Consider the following 27,974-nt stretch of genomic DNA (forward strand, 5'->3'; position numbering starts at 1 on the left):
AATCCTGGTTTCTGTCTGTTTTCGAGAGTCTACTAAAGGGAAAGACTTGGAAAAAAGCTCTCTGCACGACACGGTATAAAAGAAGGAACTGCTATACAATCTCTCAAATAAAATGAAATACAATCCTTGTCCTCATCCATCTTTAGACTTGCCTCCTCGACACCACCTTCACCGACAGGCTAAAGGCGGTCAATTCCTTTGATGAGGGTACCTTCATCGTCCCATGATTAAAATGAGACATTTTAGACAGGCTGCAAATAATGGTAATGAAGGGTCATTGCACTATATTACAATTTCCACCGTACATAACAAGTGGCGATTGCAACATTAAGCGACAAACTGTTGCTGTAGATCTAGCAATCCATCCATCCACGCCCCACTAATGTGTGCTTCTCACCTCGTCCTGAATCCTCCCTCACCACCCAAACCACATCCTCCCCACTCCACCACAAGGAGGAGATAGTGCAAAGTGTTTGAGGGAAATGCAACAAATGGACGCACCTTATTTTGAGTCATCTTTTCGCTTTTGTTTTACTTTTGTATTTTTTTATGTAAAGCGTCTTTGGGTACTAAGAAAAACGCCATATGATTGCAATGCATTATTATAATGACCTTATTCAGCTTCATGGCTGGAGAATGAAATTGGACACTCTCTGTCAAGAGACTCAGTATGCCATGAGAAAAAGGACCAGGGATAACAGCATTATATGAGAGCAAATTGTAGCCATCTAAATATCCTAGATCGTACACTGTGGACCCTGAATCTATCGTCTGGGATCAATACAGTATTGTCCTATCTTATCTTACTCAGATGAACTGGTGCTTTTTTTCCCCAAGGCCCTCCTATTAGGCTATGACGCCCTGGCTTATCAGTATCAACTTCTAGGTTACATATTTGCATGGTTCCTCTTTGATCCCTCATAATATTTTTATTACGGATGATTTCGCTCTTTTCAATTTGTTTGTTCACCTGGCGGCCATCTTGGGTCTAAAAGCTAGTGGGGTGATGGAACTGACTGTGGCATTCACTTCCCCTTCACGGCAGGTACCCAATAAAAGTAACAGCACAACAGTGTGATAGCGGATAACTGTTTAATTACATTGCTGACTTCCCATTAATGACAAAATAGTATTTTTTTGTTTTCTTTGCATACAGAGTACAAAGTGATGCTCTGCAATCTGTGCATGCTTTTTTTACTTGTTTCCTGCTATGATGTCAGAAAATCAATATCGCTAAATCAATATATAGATCTCTCGAGACAACTAATTTCCCAACCGTTATGCTAAAAGCCCAACGAGTGCCAAATGATATCACAACCCAAGTACCCCTAAGGCATCGGATAAACCTCTTGTGACGCCAAAACGTCTTCATTCGTGTACATGCTAAATAAATCAGTCATCACAACATAAGATTCATTCTTCATCTGCATTTCAGCACATTTGTCGGAAATGCCCGGGGCGGAATCAATGTATGATCATTAGTACAAACATGTTGTCTGATGAAATTTAGACCAAGAAATGTGGCCGTACGTACCCAAACGCAGCCCACCCCAGAGGCTCCCTAGTTTCCACCACCCCGCTGACCAGAGCCACATACCCCACTGTGCCACCTCATTACTCATCAATTCTAATGCACCCACGACGTCTGAAAGGCTCTGTCTGATTGGGTCTGATTGGATCGTGAGGCCGGTCCCTGCCAACGTGGCTTCATCAATGTGTTGCACAGCAAAAATATCAAAACAAACGCTGCGATTTACATAACAAACGTGGCGTGCATGTTTAGTTCCGAGTCGTGATTGCTAGATTGGAAATGATCTTCGAGATGCATAGGCTTAAGTGTGACGGATTGTTGATTCCTTTATTTATTTCTCTTTACAGATCAACCCTCCTCATGACAGTAGACCGAGTTCAACCTAAATATCTCCACACATTGCACAGCCTAACGCACCACATCTCCTATGAAACAACACCATCTAATACACGAGACTGACAGCGACTAAACCTCCCCGTGAAGCCCTGTGTATAGGCTACCAAACATTACATTACAATTACATCACCATCGCCCTCGCCACCGGCCCCACCACACCAATTCATCCACCAGCACCACCCGGTTGTCCCGGCTGGAGTAAGATGCACCTTAAAGTCCACATCCATCCCCACTGACACTCGCTAACTATAGGCTTGCCATCCTTCACTAGATGATTGAGAGACCTGTCTGGCAAAGCGAGGCAGAGTACAAAACAACCCTCCACTGTGGGCATGTCCACACTCAGCAACCTAACAGTCGACACGGTGTACAGCAAACACATGCACAAAGATCTTTACCTTGCTGATGGAACAATCGCGGCTAGCACATCGCTATGATTCCCATCCGTTGGGGAGAATTCCGGTTCCGCGTTCCATGTGCATGTGGGCTAGCAGTCGCGACATTCTAGAAGCCCCATCCCGGCGAGATGGTCCTGTGATGTCCTTTCTCCAGCACCAATTGGGTAACGGAACTGCAGCTACACTGTTAAGACACACATACACAGAGGTTGGCAGGTTTTTTAAATCCTTACTGTGAAACCAGAGCAGGTATCGACTGTCTCTCTCTCTGCTTCTCCCTTCCTTCCTCTCTTCTCCACCCACCTCTTCTCTTTTTTTGGTCCGGTCCCCCCCCCCCCCCCCCCCCCCATCATCATCATCTCCCTGCGTCTCCACCTCCCGACCGGCCGAGGAGGCTCTGTTACCATGGCGATGCATGAGGCTGTGCCCCGATTGGTGGAGCCCGCTGTGATGCAACGGTTAATGGTACAGCCCCGCTCATACATGGATGTTACCGCGGTCTGACCCCACCCCTTCCTTCTCTCCCCACCACCCTTTTCTCTGTCTTTCTTTTTGCCGTTTCCCATTCCCCTGCCACTTTTGTTTTATTTCAGTAGTCTGTTATTCTGAGCATCGCAGGTATTACAGCACCATACCGAAATCCATACAAAACAAACAAATAAACCAGGAAGCTAAATCAGAATGATATAATCCACTGTCAGGAACTCGACACAATACAAGTACAAACACAATTTGATGTCTTCCAAAATAGGATCGTATTCTATTTTTAAAGGCTTGTAGGAGGACAGTTCGGTAGCTATAACCTGTATTATTACCTCAAGGAGAGATGAGTCGGCCCTCTGGATAACAGGCTATAAACACATCCACCTGAAAGACCGCGATTGGATGCCGCTCACCTGCATCGTCCGCCCATTTGACTGAGCGAGCAGCTGGTCCACGGCACCGGGGACTTTTCATTTGACTACCAAATGACGGATGAACGAGCTAGGTGTTCTGACGCCAAAATAAAAGCACCTCGCAAATGAGTTCGTTTAACATTCCGAAGTAGCAACTAACTGCTGTATTTCCTTGAATGCGGAACCTAGAGATCTATTGATGGGGCAAGTAACTGATAACATTCATCTAAAAACAACCCAAAAATGCACACGGAAACACGTATCAATAGCACCTTTATTTAATCGTACGCTCTATTAGACACCCGTTCTGTAAAAACACTTGGGTGGTGTGTTGTATGACCCGGCGTGGCCCGTGTGTGATGGCAGATGGAGGAAGCAGAAGAGGGCCCTTATTTTGTGACTCACACACACCCGTGCTCAGGATAACGGCGGTTTAATTACATTCATCCCGGCTCGTCTCGTGGGCTCCACGTTAAAAATACCCCGTTACCACCGACGGCGAGGCTCCGTCTGCCGAAGGTACCGTGAACGCAGGGCTAGCTTTTAATTACATCACAGCTGATGAAAAAAAAACGAGAAAATCAAAAAGATTAATATTTGTGTAATTATTTCGGCTTTATTGATTTACCGATTTTCCATTTTATTCATTGCCGGACGTTTAGAGTTTAAATGGCTTCCATGTTTCTTTTTTCACTGGCCATTTGCTCCCTATTTTTGATGAACCATAAACCACAGGGAAGCACGACAGAATTGTCTTAAAAAAATATAAAAATTCTCTGATTGATTCTCCTCCCCCAAATCCGTGAATGAGTCTGTCATCCATCCCACTCTCTCTCTCTAGCGCACACACACACACACACACACACACACACACACACACACACACACACACACACACACACACACACACACACACACACACACACACACACACACACACACACACACACACACACACACAGACTAATTTATCTGAGAATCAGCAGAACAGGCCTAACTGAATAAGCCTCATGCTCTTCCACATTATACACAGCAGGGGCAAACGGGAGGGACTCTGCCGCTGGTCCGGCCCTTAATGCGTCTGCTAATTTATGAGCCTGTCATCGGTAGGCAGTCCAGACGACCGGGAGTGGTTACACAAGCAGCGTCCGTGGGCTTCGACTGAAGGCAGAATTCCGCAGTCAGCTCCCCCACCCTACGCACCGAGATGGCCGCTAGGGGAGGAAGGGCTGTAGGTTCTCAGGCTCTCGAGATTGGTTTGGTGGTTTGGTATAACATGGTTCCGTAGGGAATGTCAGGTGAAAACCCTTTTCGATGGCTCACAGACAGCAGGTACACAAACACAGCACACACACACACTCATTCAAACACTAACCTACGAAGTTGAAGATTTCGATATTTACTAATCAAGAGATGCCTTTGTAGCAAATAACAGGACATTTGAGAGGCATGCAATTAAGGGGCATTTAGGAGTTTGGGCATCATTCAGCCACTACCACGCAATCCTGTCCCTTGGGTTTTCTGTTAAAGTAGCCCTAAAAGTTTAGCCACTTACCACCGTATTAAGGACCACAGTCCTTACTTTACCTCCTTCGGATGAGGAATACAATATATGGAAAGACTACTCGATATCGGGTTGTGTATTGTAGCATACACAAAACATTACGGCAAACCGCTAGATTAAAATGTATCCAAATACTATTCTGTCCTTGATAGCAAATAGTGTTCACATGTTCAGTTCATGAATTGAATCATTCTTCAATTTTGTCTTAATTTGATGTTCGTGTTATTGTACATGTAAAAAATCTTTTTGAAGAACATTACTGAGTTATTTACAGACTCAAATAAAATAGAATAATTTAAAAACGGCAGTGTGGCCATAGAAAGGGAGTGAATGGTTTGTGATCTATCATAAATTGGACATAACATTCTCTGCCACTCTGAGGGGAGATTACAGCGATGCATAAGGTCCAGTAGAAGGAACTGAACAGGCTATATTTAATCTCTTTCAGGACAAAAAAAAGCACTACTGAGGTTCATAAAATGATTGGCATTTCTTTCTTTTTCAATATCGGAACTAAAATATTAACTTTCTCTGAGACAAATGTAGTATCTCACTACAGTATTCTGACTTAGGGCGGCAGGAAGACTACCATCCTACTCCTGATCATCTTTCATTGATTCAACATACAGATTCTTCGCTTATATTTCTGAAACTAGAAGGACGTAACAAAAGAGTACATTTATCCACAAGTTCCATTCAAACTAGCATTTGGAAACAACAAATACAAAGTGCTTTACCTAGCCATACTACACCTTCACAAATTACTTTATCTCTTTACTTTACTCATCTCCAGGAAAACACGGTTAACTTATTTGCGGAATGGCGGTCAATGTGTTTCTCTGAATGGTTAGTGTTTTGTTTCCTGGGGTGGTCCAGAGAGAGAGAGAGAGGTAGAAAGATAGAGAGAGAAGGAGAGAGAGATACCTGTAGATCCTGTAGACCGGCAGGGTTTAACACAACACCCACTGACACACACATACATTCTCACACACACACACACACACACACACACACACACACACACACACACACACACACACACACACACACACACACACACACACACACACACACACACACACACACACACACACACACAATGTAGAATCATATTTTGAATAAAAATAAAACAGTCACGCATGATTTACTGCCTTAAACAATGAGCTGCCAGTGTGCAGCATGGAATAAATAAAAATCATGATTTATATAAATCGAACACACCCAAGGGATCAAAGAAAAAAAACACTTTGCAATGGAACAATTCCTCACTAAAAATACCAGAAACATTTATTATTAAAGTTGCTGTTTTGTTTTCCGATTCATAGCCTTACACAACTCAGTCACACTTCCTTCCTCTTTTCATCTCCCCCTGCCCTAGCTTCAGACATTAACACGTTTTCTAAGGAAACACACACACACACACACACACACACACACACACACACACACACACACACACACACACACACACACACACACACACACACACACACACACACACACACACACACACACACACACACACAAACACACTAATGGACAAATTACAGGCCAAACCACACTAAAAAGTCAGGCGGTAAAAAGTGAACTGAGGGGAAAGTACTGCCATCAGTCAAGCAATATATCACAAGTTCCTCCGAAAAAATAAATAAAGCCTGGGTGCTCCATTCTGGGGGCCAATTCTCAGGGGCCCAATACCATTAGTGCCTGGCCCTGCTCCACACACCTCGCACTGGGGTGATGTAGCGCTGGACGGGGCCCAGCCAGGCTGTTTGTCACCAACACCTCCAGGACTCCCATGGCCTGCAGTGCCCCCCCCTATCCTCCCGCTGGCCCCCCCAGCAGCTTACGTCCATTAACTTCCCCATGACTCATACTAGAGACAACAAATCGTTTCATCATGAACACAACAGAGCCCCCCTCCCCCCTCCCCCCCTCCCCCCTCCATCTTCTGCTTGGTCACATTCAGAACGGGCCCGCTACGGGCCCGCCGTGGACAGCGGTCGGAGTGACAGAGGCGGAGTCCTTTTGCAGATCATGCGCAACATTAATACAATGATGTCACCTCTGATAACAGAGCCCGCTGCAACCTTTATGAGGTGTGTAAACATCAAGACAGGACGGCTGCAAACCAGTGGCAATCAATTATGTCAGAAATTGCAGAAACTGAAACGAGGCTTTGTACATATTGATTAGATGAGCTGATTTGGAGATTTCGATTCAACAGGGAGACGGATGAAGTGGGACAAACCTAAACTGACTAGGGATGGGTCTCTGGAGTTACTCTCAGTCATAGCGCACAATGTCCTCCGTGTGTGTGTGTGTGTGTGTGTGTGTGTGTGTGTGTGTGTGTGTGTGTGTGTGTGTGTGTGTGTGCGTGCGTGCAAGCAAGTGGGTATGCGTTGCACGTGCACGTGCACATTTGTGTGCATGTGCACTTTTGTGCACGTCCTATTCGCGCATCCTTTTGTTAATATTTGATGGGGAAGTTATACATGACTGGGTCTGAACAAAGCTCAGGGATTGTTAATTAGAGTAAGTGGTGGGAACTGGGCGAAACGGAGCGACGAATGGTACAGCCTCACATCATCATCCACAGTGACCTTGAATCCTTCCAGGAATGAATCCACAAGCACATGGGGACACGCTGGGACTGAATGGGAACACTGGAACCACAGATCTATAGCCTGGTTAAAGTCACTCTGAGTGACGGTTGAGGGGGGCGTGAATGGACATGAGACGACGTCTACTCAATAGAGGAGTGTCATCTTTTCAGGTGAATGTAAACCAGAGCTCAAAGTCTAATCCTACGTTTGCATGCTTTGTCTGACAAGTATCGCTAAGTCAATCTAAGTGTTTATTTTGTTATGATGTGGAACAAAGAAAACCTAGCAAATATTAGCATTTCTGACAATATAACCTATTTATTTATTTTTTACTGGATAAATAGAACAAAAATAATAATTCTCTTGACAGATCTGTTCGATTCTATCAATTTAGCCATCATGTACCTCCTCTTCAATATACAATATTTGGAATGATCATGCATAGGAAGCTAGCATTGTCCTAAACAACAGGTTTTTTTTACAAGTGATGACATCGCATCTTCTAAAACAGAGTACGTGTTCTGTGATCAACTCTAACAGATCACTCAATCACCTATCCCCACTGTGGGCCAAATATGGGCACGTTTCCTTTTCTCGCCATCAATTCCATTCCAAAATGGCGCCCGCCCATAGCTTAAATTCATCCTACAGAATCAAACAGCCGTGGAGAAAAAATTCAATAAATAACCTATGGCTGACGTCGGAGCCCGGGCGCTCCAGCCTGTATACAATCTGAGCTTCCACCCAGCGTCTCCAGCCAACCGCAACACGCGGCCTGCTGTGAAGTCACGACGGCAGGGCTGGAATCCCTCTGTTTATCCGGCTATAAATAGACTACACACCGCCGTGACGCGACATCTTGTGACGCTCCCCCCCACCCCGCATCCTCCATCCTCACATCCTCCCATCCCCGTATCTCCCTCACACACACACACACACACACACACACACACACACACAGACACACACACACAGACACACAGACACACACACACCAGACTGTACCACAGCTGTCATGTTGCTATTGGTATGCAGGAGTTGGCCTGGCATACGTGTTATCTCTCTCTCTTCCTCTCTCTACCACTCTCTCCCCCTCTCTCTCTCTCTCCCCCCCTCTCTATCCCTTCTCTCTTTCTTTCTCCCCCTCCCTCCCTCCCTCCTTTCCTTTCTCCTCCACTCCTCTCCCCTCCCTCTCTCCACATCCCCTCTACGCCCATCTCTCTCTACCTATCTCTCTCTCTTTCTTTTCCTCTCTGTCCCACCCTCCCCCCATCTTCTCCACTCCTCGTCTCTCTCTCCCTTATCAGCAGAGAAAGTGTGAGAGAGCCAGAGAGAGAACGCCGAGAGAGCGAGAGACGTGTGGTGTGAATGAGGCATAAGACACGGACAGATTGACCAGAGCATAAAGATGTGGCTGAATGGAGTATCAGATCGTCTGGATGGGCCAGATACTAGGAAATGAGAGCAGGAGGGAGGGAGGATGGATCGGGCATATGGACACGCAGAAGACGAAGAGGTGATGGGGGAGCAGATGGAGACATGGGAGAGAGAGAGAGAGAGAGAGAGAGAGAGAGAGAGAGAGAGAGAGAGAGAGAGAGGAGAGAGAGCGAGAGAGAGAGAGAGAGAGAGAGAGAGAGAGAGAGAGAGAGTACGAGTGAAGTAACGAGAGCGGGAGGGAGCGAGATAGAGAGAAAAATGGAGAGTAGTAGAGAAGGAAAGAGACAAAGAGAGAGCGAGGAAACAATAGAGAGAGAAAGTAAGAGAGAAGGTTATAGAGATAGTCTAACAGAGAGAAGGAAAGAGAGAAAAACAGCAAGTTAAAGAAAGTGAGAGAGAAATGTCATCTGACTGAATCTTGACCAATGGAGTATAAAAAAAAGACTCCATTTCACGGTTGTTTCTTCATGGTTTGTGTAACTGTAAGTCGCTTTGGATGAAAACGTCAGCTTAATAAATGAGAGAGAGAGAGAGAGAGAGAGGAGAGAGAGAGAGAGAGAGAGGAGAGAGAGAGAGGAGAGAGAGAGAGAGAGAGAGAGAGAGAGAGAGAGAGAGAGAGGAGGGGGGAATCAATACTATGACTCACGTTCTGTGCCTGCTGCTTCCTAACAGCATTTATTAAAAGCAAACCTAATCATTTTGCTTCTATAATCACATCCAGCGGGGCTACATCGTTCAGTTTCATGACAATCATGTGGAGAGGGGAGGAAATAGACTCGTTTTCATCTCAAATAACTCAGAGGGATAAATTGATAGGGCCCATGCAGCTGTCAATCACGCGAGGCCTAATTCTAAGTGACAGCTCGGGTACATTGTTCCCAGAAGAACAAGTCAACAACAAAACATAAGTTGTTTCGAAGGGTAAGAACACAAACTACATTGTCTTGTTTGAGGAACTACCTTGAGGGTGTAGGAGGCCTACATAGATTTCACCAGCTGGGTTTAGCGAGAGAAATAGGATGTAACGAGAGAAATATGGTGTGTGAGAGAGAGAGAGAGAGAGAGAGAGAGAGAGAGAGAGAGGAGAGGAGAGAGAGAGAGAGAGAGAGAGAGAGAGAGAGAGAGAGAGAGAGAGAGAGAAGTGATGTTTATACATGTCATTCAAATGAGCCAATGATATCAAACTGGACAAATATGGAATGCATCTGCTTAAATATATAGTTAGAAATTCAAAACAAACACGCTATGATTTAATGATTTGTTGACTAACTATATTCTCATCATGAGAACCTCGTACACCGACTCACCTGCAGTAACGTCAGTGTATGACCGGAGTACTTCTGGATGTTCCGATTAATCCCCAACGAATCGTACGAACGGCTGCAGCAACATTGTGGTGCACCTGCATGTCAACGTCGGTTATCTTTCAGTCGAATCGAAAAACAAACAACCGATGGAGAAACAACATGATGGATTGAGGAAATACGTTCACGTAATCGGGTTCATTCTGCCATCAGTGGAAGACAATACGCGCCTCATCCTGTAGATATAGGCCTACGACGAAAAACAAGACTTCATTGTAACGCATAAAAGCGCATTTCCATGTCCTGTACAGTTCGTCAATCTATGTTCGCTACCTAATAACTCTTACTAATAACGTTATTTGTTATTAATTAACCATCAGAAGAGCAGCAGCTAGGCTTACATACCAAGCAGGTGCATGTTTACATTTGGTTGAGTTGTCAACCAAGGTAAAAGCGCCCCCTAACGTCGTATATTTTAATATACATGCATTCAATTTAAAGCATAGCTAAAACTAATATTTATATATTTTATATGAATGATGTAGATAGTAGGAAAACACAGTCCAGGTATCAAAAAGCTTATTTTTTTAATTGTGCAATAAGAACAGTTCCAGTGGGATTCATATCAGTGAGGTCATTGCAGACGGGTCGAGATGGAATGACTAAATAAATTGAAAGTGCCATACATAAGCATTGTGAGAAGGGTATTTCAGTTTGTTGACAATATTGCTGGTTTGGATTTCACAAGCAGTTTATAATCAGGCATTAACATCTTACAGTAGGAAAAGCAATTCAAATGCCATTTAATAAAGGCTAAGAGTTTCGTTCAAGTCGTGTAATTTCAAGATGAAGATTAAAAAACACCAGAAATCGACTGGGCTCAGGTAAAAACAATGTCAAGTGAAAATGTACTTTAAAAACAAGCTCAAACAGAAATACGAAATGGCAGTGAAACTTTCCTTCTATGGATGGTCATCAAATTTACATTAAAATATCAGATTCAAAAACCCACATTAACCTGAACATGGAAATTGAAGACTTATATAATATTATAATTTTTATCTAAAAAAGTAAAAGGCTTTATAAATCTTTGCATTACCAAAATATACTCCGAAAAGTTGTGAGGTCTTTCCAACATATAAAAACATTTTCCCAGAGTAAATAAATCGTACAAAATATCCCATGGATGTTTTTTTTACACATGGACTAAAATACGTCAAGTAAAAGAAAGACAATCAGTGGTGCATATAAAAACCAAGTCACTAAAATGCCCTCTCTTCAGGATGGCATTTTAAAAACAAGACATTGCTAGTTGTTGGCAGAGGAGCGGAGGACGTGGAACCTCTTCAGAGTCATACGAATGGATCCCAGATCCCGATTCAACGTCTCCAGACGTTTCTCTAAGGCCACCTGGTAAAACGTGGATGGGAAATACATACGTCATTAATCAGCCCAAATTCTAAAAAGAAATTCATACCAACGCCGATACATATTCAAAAATAGAAAAATACATGTGTCGAAAGAATATGTTCATACATCAACACGTATTCTCTATAAAACAACCCGAGTTAAACAAAGGCTTACCTCATCTAAGCGGTTCTGCAAACTCACTCTACCACCTGATCCTGGTAGTCTGCTCAGGGCTGCTTCAATCTGCACACACACACACACACACACACACACACACACACACACACACACACACACACACACACACACACACACACACACACACACACACACACACACACACACACACACACACACACACACTCCTTGTGAAATAATACAAAAAACACAACGCACCAAACCAAACAGCCCCCCACCCATCACCATACTACACACTGCACCCTCACCGACCCCCCCACCTGCAGCTTCTCTTGCGTCAGCTCATCGAACAGCCGCTCCGCCTCGGCCAGCGTGTGCACTCTGTCCTGCAGAGGAGATGAGCCGCCAGGGACCTCCAGCAGAGCGGGGCGCCCCGCCTCCTCCCAGCCCAGCTGAGAGGCTCCCGCGGTGGGGTGCGCGCTGCCAGGGGACCCTTGCCCTGGAGCCGAGATGACGGAGAGAGTGCAGGTGTTAGACATGTCTGATGTGTTAATCAGTGAAGCCGGCATTACCCTGTGTCTTTTAGATTATGGCAGACTTTGAGAACCAAAGAACAATACCGCTTTATACTGTTTTTAAGAATCATAAAAAATGCCAGTGTGGTGTGCAAAGTGGGATTCCATCGAAAGAAGAAAAAATGCACAATAGAAAATGAGTCTGCTCTGAAATGGTATATAATGTGTTCTACATGCAATGCTAATGCATTGCTATTAGTCGATTGAATGGTTGATTAAATAACCGATAGACTTTGATCGGCTATTTACTGTAATCAAAACACATTACCATCCTGTTCATTTGGTTCTGAGAACTGCAGTCTCTTTCTGGGACTGGAGTGGTGGAAGGAGTGGCGTCTGGGGTCCTGCTCGCCATCCAGCCTGCGAGAACAGCCGGCAAGCCCAGTGTTAGTGGGAACACAGTCTACTGGGAACAGCCACCAAGCCCAGTGTTAGTGGGAACACAGTCTACTGGGAACAGCCACCAAGCCCAGTGTGTATACGTCCTCTTTTCCTTAAATGAGCTGCCCAGGGATGCAAAAATTACTTCAGCCCAAACGGACAAATAAAGTTGTATCGTATTGCAGTGGTGTTAGCATAAATACAGACTACTAAGACCACGAGAACAGCCACTCAGCCCAGTGTCGGCAGGAGTATAGACTACTGAGTGATATTAATGCCTTAGCATTACTGTCAGCGTTGCGCAAGTTTACATAAGCGTTGCTTATGTAAACGCCCGCGGGGGGGCCTACCTGTCCTGCAGGTGCTGTTGCCGTGGCAACATGTGGCTGAAGGCGGTGGAGTAGTTCTCGGTGGGACAGCGCTTGGGGCTGGACATGGCCGAGCGGGGGAGGAGCAGGGTCTCTCTCTTCGCTATGAGGAGCAAGGAACACAACAACCACCCGTCAGTGTCCGCCGACACACTGGCACCTCGCCATGATAACCCCTCTCTCCACGACAACATGTCGTTACACCTGTGGTACTGTTCTGAAACGGTTACAGTTAGGGGACTTAATCCAACAAACATCATTAATAAAGGCCGTAGGAAAGTATTAATTAAAACGCCTGAGTCAGCGCAAAGCTAACATATATTTTAATTCAAGTAAGTCTTTTTATTTTATAAATTATTAAAACTATTATAGCAATATTCCCCCACTAGTTCCGGCAATGCTGAAGCGTCGCTCAGAGGAACGGTGTGGGACTGGGCGGGTCCAGGGGTACGTACTGGGCGTGGACGGGGGGGGCCCGGTACGGTGGGCCGCTGGGGGGAGGGACGAGGACCGGTGCCCCTCCGGAGACAGACTCCTCTGGGCTCTGAGCAGCGCCACCGCCCTTTCGGCTCCGGCACGAGTGGCTCCAGATCCGGATCCTGAGCCGTCCCGCTCCGCTACGTGGACGAATCCGGTCCGGGCTTTAGAGATGTCCAGGTTGTCTTCGGGGCGCCCAAAGACCCAGTCCTGGACGGGCTCTTTGTGCCGTCGCTCCATGAAGCCCATAGTGGACCTCGGGTTGTCCACCCCTACAGAGGAACCAGTGGTCAGGACAGTGCAGAGGAACCAGTGGTCAACACAGTAGAACCAGTGGTCAACACAGAGGAACCAGTGGTCAACACAGAGGAACCAGTGGTCAACACAGTAGAACCAGTGGTCAACACAGAGGAACCAGTGGTCAACACAGTAGAACCAGTGGTCAACACAGAGGAACCAGTGGTAAACACAGTAGAACCAGTGGTCAACACAGTAGAACCAGTGGTCAACACAGTACAGAGGAACCAGTGGTCAATACAATAAAGCCACCACCAGACGAACCAGTGGTAAAGACAGCCCACACTACCGTTTTACATTTACACCCTGGTCACAATACACAGCATAAGCCAAAGACTTGAGGAATGAACGATTGTTTGAACAAACAACCAAATGAATTAGCAATTCATTTAACAATACCGAATTTGTAATTAGAACAACGTTTACTGTTCTGGCAACACTGTTCTGTTCTCTCTAAAAGCGTGATGGCAAAACGCCCGACGCCTTTCTGCTGAAGTCACGGTGAAGTCACTTTGAATGAAAGAGTCTGCTAAATAATTCAATAGTTATTATTAATATAATACCTCACCCCAAATACTGGACTTCTCTAGGAATCACTCGGATATAATACAATTTGTTGAATGTAGCTGCCACCGTTTGTATATTAGGTCAATTAATAAAAAAGTATCTGTGCCGCGGACTCCCTTGAAAACCAGAGGATTCATTCAAGGGGTCCCTCCAATACATTACAAGCTTTCACAAACCAACCAGGGGGTTTGAGGTCATGATCGTTACCGTCCTCATACGTGTTCTGGGATGTAGGTGTAGGGTCGGGAGGTAGGTGTGCTCTAGGGTGGGGTTCTTACAGGGGGCCCGGCTCTGTGTGGCCCTGGTCTCCTCCAGCTCCATCAGGGCCCTCATCACGGGGGTCAGGGGGCTCTGGCTCTCTCTCCTGCCCAGGTCCCATGCCCCTCCGCTGGGCTCCTGATGAACTTGAGGCTGCTGCCGCGACGGAGGCCGGGACAGGTCGCGTTCCGGGAGAGACAAACTCCTACGGACATGCAGAAATGAATGAGGGGTTGTTTAGTTTGGGCTCAAAAGGTAACAGGATACAGTGGTCTTCTGTCTGTACTTCCTTAAGGTTCTCTGCAGCCTTTTGTTCATAGTTATTTGAAAATATGAGTGAAAGAAATCCAATCAAATCCAAGTAATTTTTGCTCTCAAACAAATCCCTGATCTCTGATCCCTCTCCATATCTTAGAAAGTTTGCGTTGCTTTAATACGAGTCTTTAACAACCAAAGGAATACCTCCAGCCGGCCCCCTTTGAAGGGCCCTCTGCAGGACCTCCGGGCAGGGCTGGGGGGTCGTTCTGGGGACTGGGGGAACTCCTCTGGATGGTGGGCTGGTTGGGCTGGTTGGGCTGGGCGGTCTGGGGACAGGGGGACCTCCTATGGCCGTTTGGCGGGGCGACATGGGGTGTCTGGGGACACGGGGACCTCCTCTGGCCGCTGGGCGGGGTCGTCTGGGTGGTCTGGGGACGAGAGGACCTCCTGTGGCTTTTGGGCTGGGTGGGCTGGGGACCGGGGGACCCTCTGTGGCCGGAGGTCTGGGGACAGGGGCTCCTCCTCTGGCTGGTCTGGGGGAAGGGAGACGGGCAGCCTCCGGTGGGCTGGTCCGCTGTGGGAGCAGGGGCCCGGCGGTGGGAGGGGCTGCTCTCCGTCTTGGCGGTACTGGAGGACAGCAGCAGGTCTGGGTGGTGGTAGAGGCTGGGGAGGGGAGACGGTGGTCACGATATTCGTTATGGGCATACGTGTGTGTGTGACGGTGGATGTGTGTGAGTGAGTGGAGAGATGTTGGAGCACAAGGGAGCCAGACAGCGGAGAAGGGGTTGAGGCAGGCAGAGAGAGAGGCCATGAATGCCGTCGGTGGGTCTACCGTGACGCAATTTCCGTTGCGGGCGCTCCGTGGTGAGATGAGACCGGGTGGGAATGAGCTAATGACGAACACGGCTGTCCAGGCCGATTCAAGGGAAGAATAGAAGGACGAAAGGTGGACGGAAAGAGTGGAAAGAAAGAAATGACTACGTGAGGAGAAGGAAATGGACAGAAGAAAGAAAGAAGCCTTCCCCCCCATCGGTCCCCGTCGACTCACCCTGCTCCGGAGGGCTGTGTGTTGCCGTGGGAGACGAGCCGTTGCCTGGCTTGGTTCTCGTGCTCCAGCTGCTTCACCTGAGACTCCAGTTTACTGATCGCCCTGCACACCACAAACACAGGACACTCAGCCTTTCAATGATTGTTTCATGACAGAAAGGTAAGCCTTCACGGACAATGTTGGATTCAATTCATTTCAATTTTATTTGTATAGCCCTTAATCACCATTACAGTCTCAAAGGGCTTAACAGGCCAAATATTTATGCATTAATGAATAATGTTGTATTTTTTTATGATTTGTCATCAGTTCCTTCGATGAATACATTATCATGGTGCGACATAGAATTGGCGATGGATTTTATATCCTGGTTGGTTTCATATATCGAGATGTTCAGAGCGTCAACGTACCTGTTCAAATCAGATATCTGCTCATGGGAGTCCACAAGCTTGTTCTCTGTTCCCAAAAGGTTGTCCTGTTGACCGATAACAACAGTATTACTTATTGCACAATATAATTGACATAGTCAGTCCCTAAAGTAGAATTAATTTAATGGATCATATAAATTCAGGCTCCATGAAGCAGGTGTCTTGGGAGGTACGCTATTCAGGTGAAATAGTGAAACTAAATGTACGTAAATGTGGGTTTGACATACCTTTGCTCCGTCGTAGTCCTTCCGCAGCATGTCATACTCCCCAAGCAGCTGAAACACAGACACACATTGATCGGTTTATTAAACTCAAGGGACAGCACCACCTCTGGGCCAACACTCGCTATTGCAATCGCTGAAACATGAAGCCATGATACCAATGTCAGAAACAGCCATTGTAGTAATGTGAGTCCCATCCATCCATGTGGTTACATTTTAAGCATTTTGAGGGTATCAAAGTTGACCAACAAAAACGCTATTATTTAAAGTGACATATTATACCAACAGGTGTGAGTGTGAGTAGCAGTTACAAGTCGGCGGGGCAGAAGAGGCAGACTGTCAGAAGTGGGCGTGTCAACACAGATGTATGACAGATAGATGAGCAACGTTTGCTACAGTCCACTGGGTAGGCTGGTAGACTGATCTATCCAGCACACATCTAGGTGGACACGACCACTTGTGATGTCAGAAGAGGCCGGATTTCAAAACCGGCTAATCACTCGCACACCTGGCGGTATAATATGTCCCCTTTAATGATAACCTATGCGCATATAGATGACAGTTCTAACAATTTAGCGTCAGACAATCAGAGGAGCCCTCTGGCTCTGCCACTCACATCCTGCAGCATCTTGTACTCGCGCTCCCTCTGCGCCTCCTTCTCCTCCTTCTCCCTGACGGCGGTCTGCAGGGACTCCTCCAGCTGCCGCACGCGGGCCTTGAGGCGGGAGGCCAGGGCGTCCTTCTCGCCGCCCCAGCGCTTGCTGTCCTCCAGACGCTGCTGGAGGGACGCCACCGTGGCGCCGGCCACCGCGTACCTCTCCGGCCAATCAGCCTGCAGGATCCGGAAAATGGCGACAACATTTTTTTCCGGATTTTTTTTTTTGTTGCTATTTTTGCTTTTATGTTCTTGTATTTATTTGTCATCTATTTCTAAATCCTTGTTGTTTACAGTGATGCATTCATTGCCTACACAATACAAACATGTGTGCTTTAGAATAGGTTATAATGGGAGAGGAGAGCGGGATGTGGTCACTATAATATAAGTTTACACAATATGATACTTTTATATATATGATACATTATCAGCACAAGATGTCATGGTGCCTGAAGGCTCTGGGGAAACCTAGTTATAGTTAGTTCTGGTTTATGTGGCCCCCGCTAGTACGAGTCGATGATTTATCAATCCCTTTTTCCGCCATTGCATTTGTGAGAGGAAGCCCAGAATGTTCCCAAACTTTAATGACGCTGGGGGATAACAACTGCTCGCTCTCTGCTCCGGCTAATCTCTACCTTACCGCAGTAAAGCCGGTCTCATTTTGGATATTTGCCAACTTGACTTACTTTCACTGCTACTGCTCTCTAACTTTATGTTCTCTACTAACTTATAGATAGTCGTCATTGTTACTGGATGTAGTAAAGTATGATCAAGTCCTGCTAATATAGAGAGTGACTGTTGCAGGGCATCTATCCCTTCCGTATCGTATTTCAATCCATCCCGAAAGCGTACCGGTCATCATGTACGTTACGGGTTTTTTTTTCCGTCCCACCCTTATTATCGATTACACAATATGTTCTAAGTAGCAGTAAATATTGTATTTAACATGAATATAACAGCTCTGTAAATTAAGTCTCCTTGACTCCCAACAATATTATTTACACACCCAAAGGAATTGACCCTAATACAATATGTATCCATGTAATGCATATCGGAACAAATAGTCAGCAGTAAGCCAATCCTCCGTGTCCCAGTTCCAAACCTGCATACTGATCTCTAACCGCATCAGACCGGCAATGTGCTGCATCAAGTCCAGCAGCGCCGTCCCCTGACTGATAAATCACCTAATCTCGCAAATAGGCTATCCTCTCCCCCCCTGCTCTCAAACCAGCACACACACTACGTCCCTTCTCTCTCGCCTCGTAGCCGGTTTCCTGGGGCCTCCAGAGACCCCAGGAAACACAACGCTCTTGACATGGAATGGAGGCGCGGGCAGCGGACTAATTAAAACAAGCCGCAGCATTGTGCACAAACTCTAATCCCACAGGTCTGTTGTTTTTCACACACACACACACACACACACACACACACACACACACACACACACACACACACACACACACACACACACACACACACACACACACACACACACACACACACACACACACACACACACACACACGTCACCCTGGAGGTGGTGGAGTATAATGAGCGGCGAGGTCAAATGGTGGTCATGTTGTCCCAGATTGACCCTACCATAACGTTTGGTTAAAGACATTTTCTTTTGGTTGTTCACTTTCTTAAGACAACAAGCGGTGTCTGAACACTAGACTTGGATTCAAAGTGTATGAATAAATAGTAGAAATCAATATCATACCAGTTTCTTCTCCAGGTAGTTGTTTCTGGCCTCCACCTCATGGATGCGATGGTTTGCTTCGGAAAGTGCCTTCTCAAGTTGATTACATCTGTTCAGGAACAGAAAACGGTTTAGTCTTAAAAAGTACAGAAGAAAAATCCTTAAGCATGCATACAAATAACTGTTTCTACATAGGTGAGGGACTGTGCTACTGAAATGAGCAGCGTCCATCATTAGTACCTATATCCCTTTAGATATCGAACATCCATACATGTATGTAATTGTACAACAATATCATCCTTTGATGTATTCTAAAAGACAAAATGTATTGTCTGCAACACAGTCTATTGTTTTGTGTGGTGCTGTGTTTCTATCTGCTGTTTGCTGTCTCATCTATTTTTGTATGTTCCATTGCCCAAGCCTTGCATAACATGATTCAGTTCCTGTTGTGCATTTGTGCGCATGTGTGTGCATGTGTGTACATGTACGGTCACATTTGTGCATGTATGTGCATGAATGCCCATGTGCAGTTTGTGCATGTTTATCAAAGTATGTGCTGGTGCGTGCATGTCCATGTTTGTGTATGCATGTGCATAGCTGCTAATGTGAATGTGTGCACTGTGAGCCATAAAGGGATGTGGTGATGGGACCTTAGTTCCAGAGCGCGGTTGCTCTTCTCAAGGTCTGGGGGCAGCTGTGCAAGGCCCAGTTTGTCCCTGAGGCTCTGGATCTCAGACTCGTAGTAGGCCTTCAGGTCGGCCACGTGGCGGGCGTGTTTCTCTCTCAGGTTCTGCCTCAGACTAGAGAGAGAGAGGGGGGAGAGAAAGGAGAGAGGGAGAAGAGAGAAGAAGAGAGAAGAGAGAGAGAGAGAGAATGAGGAAGTGCTGGGTCATATCATGGTGCCTGAAGGCCCTGGGGATACCTAGTTATAGTTAGTTCTGGTTTATGTGGCCCCTGCTAATACGAGTCGATGATTTATCCATCCCTTTTTCCGCCATTGCATTTGTCCGAGAGGAAGCCCAGAATGAAAAAAGAAAGAAAGCAAGAAAGAAAGCAAGAAAGAAAGCAAGAAAGAAAGCAAGCAAGCAAGCAAGCAAGCAAGCAAGCAAGCAAGCAAGCAAGCAAGCAAGCAAGCAAGCAAGCAAGCAAGCAAGCAAGCAAGAAAGCAAGAAAGAAAGAAAGAAAGAAAGAAAGAAAGAAAAAAAAGAAAGGGAGCAGAGAACAACAGTCCTGACTGCACAACCCAATCAATAATGTGTTTGTATTTTTTTTTCTATGATGGAATAACAAATGGTTTGCTAAACTAGTACAGGTAAGGCTGAAATCAGTGAGTGAGTGAGTGAGTGAGTGAGTGAGTGAGTGAGTGAGTGAGTGAGTGAGTGAGTGAGTGAGTGAGTGAGTGAGTGAGTGAGTTTAACTGATATCCTATGGAATCTAAAGATAGTTGACATTTTTGTGGTTCCAGAAATATCTGTGTCGCAGGAGGCATGTTGCCCGTGTGTCAGCGCTTTACACTAGTTTATGCAGCAGGCTGAACCACAGAGGTGCAGCTCTCGGTAGCCTTCTTTATCAAATTGTGCTGCCTGGCCCAACTGAAGTATCAATCGGAGAACCCCATTCAACTCAATGCATTACATTCAACACCTCCTGAAATAGGATATTTTACTGAGTCTTGAATCTTATTGGATGTCTCTAAGGAACTGTGATCCCGGCATAAGGCATCGTCACTATACTCTCGTTTTAAGCTCTTCTCCACAAGTAAAGCATCAGTTTAGCAGATGCAAGCATAGGAGTATTTAGAAGGTATTTTAGAAGGTCAGCATAGGAGGTGGGCCTTAGGGGACAGCCTTAGGGGACAGCGTTAGGGGTTAGCGGTCGAGTGTTTAGGGACGAGTGTCCGAGGGTAAGACCGTCCGGCCGCCAAGCACTCACAGCGACAGCACGACGGGGTCGTCCAGCGGCGACGCCCTGTCCGCACGGGGCCCCGGGGGCCCCAGGGGCCCGAGGGGGCTCTCCGTGGAGGCGGAGCCTGGCTTCAGGGTGCTGGTGTGGGTGTGCGTGTGGCTGCCCTCCTCCTCCTCGCTGGCTCGGTGGCCGCTCTGTCGCCCGGTCAGGAAGAAAGCGGGCGGGGCCTTGCCCCCGGAGGCAGGGGGGCCGGGGCCGGCGGGGCTTCCCCAGGAGCCCTGCACCGTGTTGGGGGGAGGCGTTGCGGGGACGGACTGGAGGCCGCTGGAGGTGCTGGACGGGCCCGACAGGTTCCCCAGGCCGGCCATGCTGTCGGGCGTGGCGGGCGTCCCGGGACCCCTCTGGCCCGGGGGGTGCGTTTGGTTCTGGTAGGAGGGGCTGCTGAAGTGGGAGGGCGAGGTGAAGCCCGAGGTCCGGTCCGACTGTCGCGTGAGGGCGGCTGGGTCCGAGGCCCCGCCCGCCTGGAGCGCAGCCGGGGAAACACCGTCAGACCCGGGTCAGGGGGCCCCAAGGCCTAACTCTACAGGCCCCAGAACCATGATACTAAGGGCCCTCAAAGTACTGGGACATCCAACAAATGTTATAAAAGTCCACATTCATCATTGGCTAATGAACTACATTACACAAGGTCCACTGCACCCAGTGGTCTCATTACTCTCAGGGATTGGTCTGACGTTGTTCATACATATATGGGGCTATTGTGACCTTGCCACACCCATACTGTAAGATAATCTGGGTCAAGGACTTTGATAGACTCACAGTACAGTACAGTACAGTGCACATTCGTTTATGTCTTACCTGGGGTGACAAAGGACCAGAAGACTGTGAACCATCCCAGTCTGTACATTTTAATGCAGCTTTCTGCTTGCTCCGATAGATCTCCTTCAGGGACAACTGGGTCTCCGGTGGGGGAGTCTGTAGAGCATAAGAGGACCAATCAGAGGTGGAGATTGATCAATGAGAGGAGAGGGAAGTATGTATCCGAACCATTGTGTTTGTACAGAATGTGATACTTTTTTAATTTTTTTTGGATTGTGAAAACATATAGCTTAAATAAAGAATGAACCTCAGGAATACAACTTCACAATTTGAATGTACCTTAAAAATAAATATATTAAAACAAAGTCCAAACAAAAAAAACACGTGAAAAAAAGGAAATGAATACACACACCACTGCAATGTAGTCACCACACATCATACCGACGTCAGTTCAAATGATTGAATGAAGTGAATGAATGCATGAAGACGTACAGCACTGGTGTCCTCCTGCAGGAAGAGGAACGCCCCGCTGTCCAGGCTGTCTGGGAGCGGGTGGTACAGGTCACACTCATTGAGACGCCAGTAGGTCAGCCCTGGGAGAGCACGCACACACACACACACACATGCAAGCAAACACATGCACACACAAACACACATGCAAGAACACACACATGCACGCACACGCAACACATTTAATCCATATATTAAATCTGTGTCCTCCTAAATCACAGACATATTATGTAAAAGTGATAACTCTGTATTGTACATCATAGTAATACATCAATACAATCATGTTTGTCAATTGAAAATTTTAGCTCATTTTTTAATATTGAAATTATGTTGTATTGTATTGTCGTTTTAAACAGTTGCCTACATGTGTATTTGTAAAGGATCCAGGATACATCATGGATCCTTGTTGTGCTATGTTGTTATTCCCAAGGAGGCGAGGTTCAATTTAAAAGCACACACAACGCAAAGCGCTGTCACCCTCGGCTTGCCTCTGCCCCCCTTTGACGGACACCAGCGTGAGCTGCCCACTCAGCACCTCTCAGCTACACAGCCTCCCCCACACATTCAAGCTCGTCCACGCGGCTGTCGGTTGGCTACCTGAGGACTCGGACATCAGGCTGTTGCTCCTCCTCAAGGGGAAGACGGAGGTGGAGGCTCCCCCCGGCTGGTACTGAAACCGGAAGAGGACAACATCAGCGTCGCCGTGTAAAACAAGGCGACGTAGGGACGACGGACCCCAGAAACAACGTTGCCTACCTGGTCCTGGAGGGGGATGTGCTCTGACAGGCCGTCTCTGGGGCTTTCTCTGGGCTCTCTGGGGGCTCCTGGGACTCCTGGCCCTGGGAGGAGGCCGTTCCTGTCTTGTCCTTCCTGGGCCTCAGTTTCTGCTGCTTTGCCCAGGAGGTCAAGTGCTGGTTGGTGCCGCTGAGACGATTATAGGAGAGGAGGAAGGAGACTTTACCACACAATGTCGGAATATGATTTACCAGTGAAAAACCACTATCGGTATACCAGCAAACATGTTATTACGACTTAACTGTAAAATCGAGAATTTGAAAAACCGAACGCAATTTCAAGCCTTACCCGTGCTGCGGCTGTTGGCATGACGACGGACCAGGTTCTTTAGCTTGGGAATACGTCCGTCCGTGATTGGACGAACCCCGGTGGCACACCGGCGCGCTCCGCTCTGCGCCGTCATCCCTGGAGGGAGGAGGACCAGCGGTGCTCCTCTTTCTCCATCTCTCCCCGCTGCTGGTTCCCCCCACAGCCATCCTCCAACTCCTCCACCTCCTCCTGCTCCACCTCCTCCTCCTCCTCCAGCTCCTCCTCCTGCCCCCCCCCCGGGCCCCTGCTGGTCTGGTGGGGCCCCGTCTCCCAGGCACTCAGGGTCCCGTATCCGCTGCTCAGCGCGGTGACGGGCCGCTCCTGGAAGGACGCCGCCGGGGTGACAGCCTCCGTGCCCCCCGACGATCTCTGGGGGAGGGGGGCCGGGCCCGGGCCCTGGGAGACGGTCCTGCCGTGGGGCGGGTGTGCCGAGGGGGCGGGCAGGGGGTCGGAGGCGAGGGTCAGCTTGAGGTCCTTGGGGGGGGGGGGGGGGGGGGGGGGCGACGGCGTGGGTGATGGTGGTGTTGGTGGCAGAAGTGGGGGAGAACTCTGAGTGGGGCTGGCGGTTCTGGAGTTGAACCAGAGCTTTGATCTCGTCCTGAATCAACTGAAAGCAAACCAAATGAAAGCCATTACTGCATGAAGCCATGCGAGACATTACACGTGCGCTGGCAGGGAAAGGGTACGATATGGCTTTATCATGTGCCGACTCACCTGTATTTGGCACTGGTATTGTCCTTGCTGAGCAAGTATTGCTCTTGGTATTGCTTCTCGACCAGCTGGAACAGATGCAGCCATCGCCCCTGAAGATAAATGTATTATTTCATTAATAGACAACGTGAATGAGTAGAAAACAGAAGATGAGCAGTTAAACCTGCACCGTGTCAGTGCAGCTGTCCTGTCTTTATTCAAATGATTTTATCCAAAGCGGATAACTGTGATGACCCAACCCATCCAGCCTCTGATCAAACAACTGACTGAATGCTCTCTCTCTAGATTTTGTCTGGAGAAGATGAATGTGTGTGTGTGTGTGTGTGTGTGTGTGTGTGTGTGTGTGTGTGTGTGTGTGTGTGTGTGTGTGTGTGTGTGTGTGTGTGTGTGTGTGTGTGTGTGGTGTGTGTGTGTGTGTGTGTGTGTGTGTTTACAAGATGGAGATGCTGCTGCATGTGGATTGAGTCGTCTCCCCGGGGAAGCAGAGAGAAGTACGATTACACCTCTGCATGCATAATTACAGCATGAAGAACATCTCTCAGCAGATCGTTTCTGACTAAACACCTTGTTATGTTTTGCAATGAATATGCTTACATTTTGACATTGCCTATCAAGAGAAGAAATCTGCTTGCAAAAGGTTCACCTAACGAGGACAGCCATGATTAGAGGAAATTTGAGATAATGAATTGGAAGAAAGAAAATTTTAATACAAGATTTATGTTATTCTATTGCAAATATAATATTATAATAAAAACAACAAGAGTCTAAGATTATTAATGGACTCTCATCACATTATTGATTATGGGTAGCATTTCTGATATATAGCTCTTCACATCTAATTTCATTTCATTTCATTCTTTAGGTCGTTTTAGTCTTTGTGACCAGACAAGCTTATGAGGCCTTACGCCCTGCGAACTCCTCAGTATTGTTCAGTATGCAGCAGAGCAGCACTCTGACTTCATCCCAGCTGTCTGTTCCCCTGCAAATCATGTCATCAGCTGGAATCTGGCGTTGTGTGTGTGTGTGGTGTGTGTGTGTGTGTGTGTGTGTGTGTGGTGTGTGTGTGTGTGTGTGTGGTGTGTGTGTGTGTGTGTGTGTGTGTGTGTGTGTGTGTGTGTGTGTGGTGTGTGTGTGTGTGGTGTGTGTGTGTGTGTGTGTGCCTGCGTGTCCAATTGTGTCCCTACTGTGATCTACACAGAAAACAAAAGTGACAGCAAAGAGCCGAGGCGGCGAACTGGTCAGATGCGACAGTACGTCGGAGGGACTGTCTTTTGTTAACACACAAACACACACTCTACCCTCTACACTCTACACTCTACACTCTACACTTACAATGGAGGGGGCCAGATTGCACTACTCCCAGTTGAAAAGTAGTAGTTCGTGCAAGATGCACGAACGATGCACGAAAATAGTCAGATATTGAGCCATGCTCCCTCACCTCACAGTCCTTCCACATCTCTGGGTCCGTCTCTCCGCTGTTCTGGATCTCCTGCACCAGAGCTCGGAGGGTCTCCAGGGAGCTGGGTGTGATGAAGGGCAGGCTCTTCCCCTGGTCGAACACCTCCTCTGTGCTCAGACACAGACTCCTACGAGGCGTCAGGGAGCAAACCCACGCAGTCAAATTATAGATCGATTAACGTACATGTCGTATATTAGATATATGTCATCTGACTCACGACCCCAACCGTATACTTAAGTTTGAGTATGAGCATCCAATCCCACTTGGATTAAAGTAGACTTAGTTATTTTGTATTAATGTTATATTAAGGGTAATACTTTGTAATAATACTAGATTGTAATTAGTGTTAGGGCCTGCGACCACTTAGGCTAGGACATTGTAATTATTAATCAAAGAGCAAAGATTATTTTCATTGTAATATTCCGTTAGCACTTTTCAATACAGTAAAAGCAAATACAAATTTAAGTGTTGAAACAAGCGATATCAATTTCCTGTAATGTGTCGCTTGTGACTCCAACATTTTTGCTCCATAAAGAATAATAAAAAATGCATCCATTTCTTAAGAGTTATACCCTAAATTAAAATTGTACCTGTGTATATCCATGTCTAAGTAACCATACACTTGGTCTTAGAGAATCAATTTAGGTAGCGGTCTCGTAATGTCATTAGCCTTACATACGGCCACGTTATCTATACAGATGAAACTCCAATCTAGTTTTGAAAGCTAGCCTCTATCTTGTTGCATGATGTTGACAACAGTCCTTCACAACTACACCACCTTATCTTGTCGCATGCTGGTGAGATGTTCATGGGCCGACTCCCCACTTCGCCTCTTCTGATGTTTTGGGATGACGGGTGTGTCCGTCCTCCAGTCCAGCAAGGCAGGAGGCCGACGTCCCCTCGGACGACACGCAGGAGATCTCACTCTCCTTGCCTCCATCCCCGTCCGCACTGGCATGGCAGTGGCTCAGAGCACCGGAGGTGGACACGTCCTCAGATATACTGTCATCTGTGGACATGGTTACGGGCCCATGGAAAGGGGGTGCGATGTACTACTGTGAAGATGTGAAGATATGAAGAAGGGAACAACAAGTTAAAATTACTATTCCGGTCGGTTCGGGCTTTTATAACGTTGTATTGGTTGTTTTACTACCCTGCAGTTATTGTATCGTTCACTAAGACAATAAATCGATTTCTCTCTCTATGATTCACATCAAAGATGAATTTGGGACAATCAATCCCGGATGGACACGTTTCAATCAATAACTGTTGGGGATGAAAGCAACTTTCTATTCAAGCTAATCCGGATATGTGGGGACAATGCAACAGACTGGTTTTAGATAATCTGCAGCACATAGACTTCATTCATACTATGAAACACATGTTGACATGAGCTCACTGGTGCTACAAGGAAACGTAATGTCACCACCGCTGATTTCGACGCCACACTGCTAAAGTTGCATGTCAACTCTGTAGATGACATGTTCTCATAACGGGCCGTTTGAGGTACAGGAGAAACCCATCCGACTACAGGAGCCCATTCGGTATTGGTACATATTTTGAGGCGTTACTCTATGGGGGACGTGAATGGCGTGTATGCAGTACAATGTGAATGGCTATAACACACATTACATAGTATTAACTATACGTTATTAGGTTTGCGTTTAATGTACAGAATAAAACATAACCTACCCGTGAACTTGTATCATCACCTCATCCATATTTCCTGAAGTGTAGCTACAGAACTTAGCTAGCTGGCTACTGGTTGGCCAGTGAAACTGCACTGCAGTGAAGCTGTCGCTGCTCGACGTTCCCTTCTACAGCGCTGATTGGTCGAAATGCAACCGAAAATACAAACACTTGATTGGTTGTCTGCGCGATCTGTATTTCAATTGGATGTTTCAGAAAGAAAATAATGCATTCTTTGAATATTTTAACTTGTAAATGTTACTGTTAAATTACCGGTACATATATTTTACACCGACGTTGTGTCTTTTTATTTGAATTTTTACTATAAATTCACTCGACATAATGCTTAAAATCAAATCTACTTTTAAAGTGGAAAAGGATTTGAACAATCGCAACATGATATAACCAAACTAATTAAAATGTTACCATCGCAGCAAAACACAAAGGTGTGAAAGATATATTAGCTCTTTATGGCAGGTAAAAAAAAATGAAAGGAGCATTACACCTACCTTATTTTAAAACGGCAACTTCTATGTGGTTATATAAGGTTTAAGTTCAGGTATATACCATAGATTTCAACACAAAAACAATGGGAGCACCATCATTCAGTGCTCTATGCAACTCTTGTGTTCATTTGAACTTTAAGATCCAAAATTCAAATACAATAGGGTCACCAGGTGTTGGTGTCTGCAATGATGCTTGATCCTGTCACAGGCAGCAAAAATAGCTCTAAGAAGATCTCCTTCAGTGTGCATTGTGGTTGGTTTGTCGTTGCTGCTCAGCATAACAAAGATTGTGACTGCCAATTGCTGCTGTATTTTATGGTACTGGTAATATGCGACATTTCCTCGGAATTTCACGGAATTTC

The 27,974-nt window shown here is 46.5% G+C and overlaps 1 protein-coding gene and 1 long non-coding RNA gene across 2 annotated transcripts in view; both read right to left on the reverse strand.

The window, feature by feature from the left end:
- Nucleotides 1-10,553, reverse strand: part of LOC130372698 (uncharacterized) — an 11,557-nt gene extending 1,004 nt beyond the window's left edge. Inside the window, exons 1-2 of the long non-coding RNA XR_008893394.1 lie at nucleotides 10,136-10,553; nucleotides 2,326-2,509 (exon numbers count right to left, since the gene is read on the reverse strand). This is a non-coding gene — a long non-coding RNA (uncharacterized LOC130372698). The remainder of the gene's footprint in view (nucleotides 1-2,325; nucleotides 2,510-10,135) is intronic.
- A 152-nt stretch (nucleotides 10,554-10,705) lies between these two features.
- On the reverse strand, nucleotides 10,706-27,196 carry LOC130372827 (M-phase phosphoprotein 9-like). Its single transcript, XM_056578987.1, is given in 28 exon segments — nucleotides 10,706-11,542; nucleotides 11,717-11,785; nucleotides 12,001-12,179; nucleotides 12,524-12,615; nucleotides 12,987-13,107; nucleotides 13,460-13,753; nucleotides 14,624-14,808; nucleotides 15,066-15,524; nucleotides 15,910-16,011; nucleotides 16,317-16,381; nucleotides 16,562-16,609; nucleotides 17,172-17,387; nucleotides 18,931-19,018; nucleotides 19,560-19,709; nucleotides 20,842-21,335; nucleotides 21,673-21,789; nucleotides 22,126-22,226; nucleotides 22,741-22,905; nucleotides 22,955-23,098; nucleotides 23,227-23,343; nucleotides 23,490-23,721; nucleotides 23,765-23,854; nucleotides 23,962-23,999; nucleotides 24,002-24,050; nucleotides 25,397-25,544; nucleotides 26,196-26,248; nucleotides 26,251-26,472; nucleotides 27,110-27,196. Coding segments are annotated over 27 exon segments (4,104 nt in total). The 5' UTR covers nucleotides 26,437-26,472; nucleotides 27,110-27,196; the 3' UTR covers nucleotides 10,706-11,440.
- Nucleotides 27,197-27,974: the final 778 nt, after the last annotated feature.

This window comes from Gadus chalcogrammus, chromosome 19 (genome assembly GCF_026213295.1).
Source record: "Gadus chalcogrammus isolate NIFS_2021 chromosome 19, NIFS_Gcha_1.0, whole genome shotgun sequence".
Taxonomy (NCBI): domain Eukaryota; kingdom Metazoa; phylum Chordata; class Actinopteri; order Gadiformes; family Gadidae; genus Gadus; species Gadus chalcogrammus.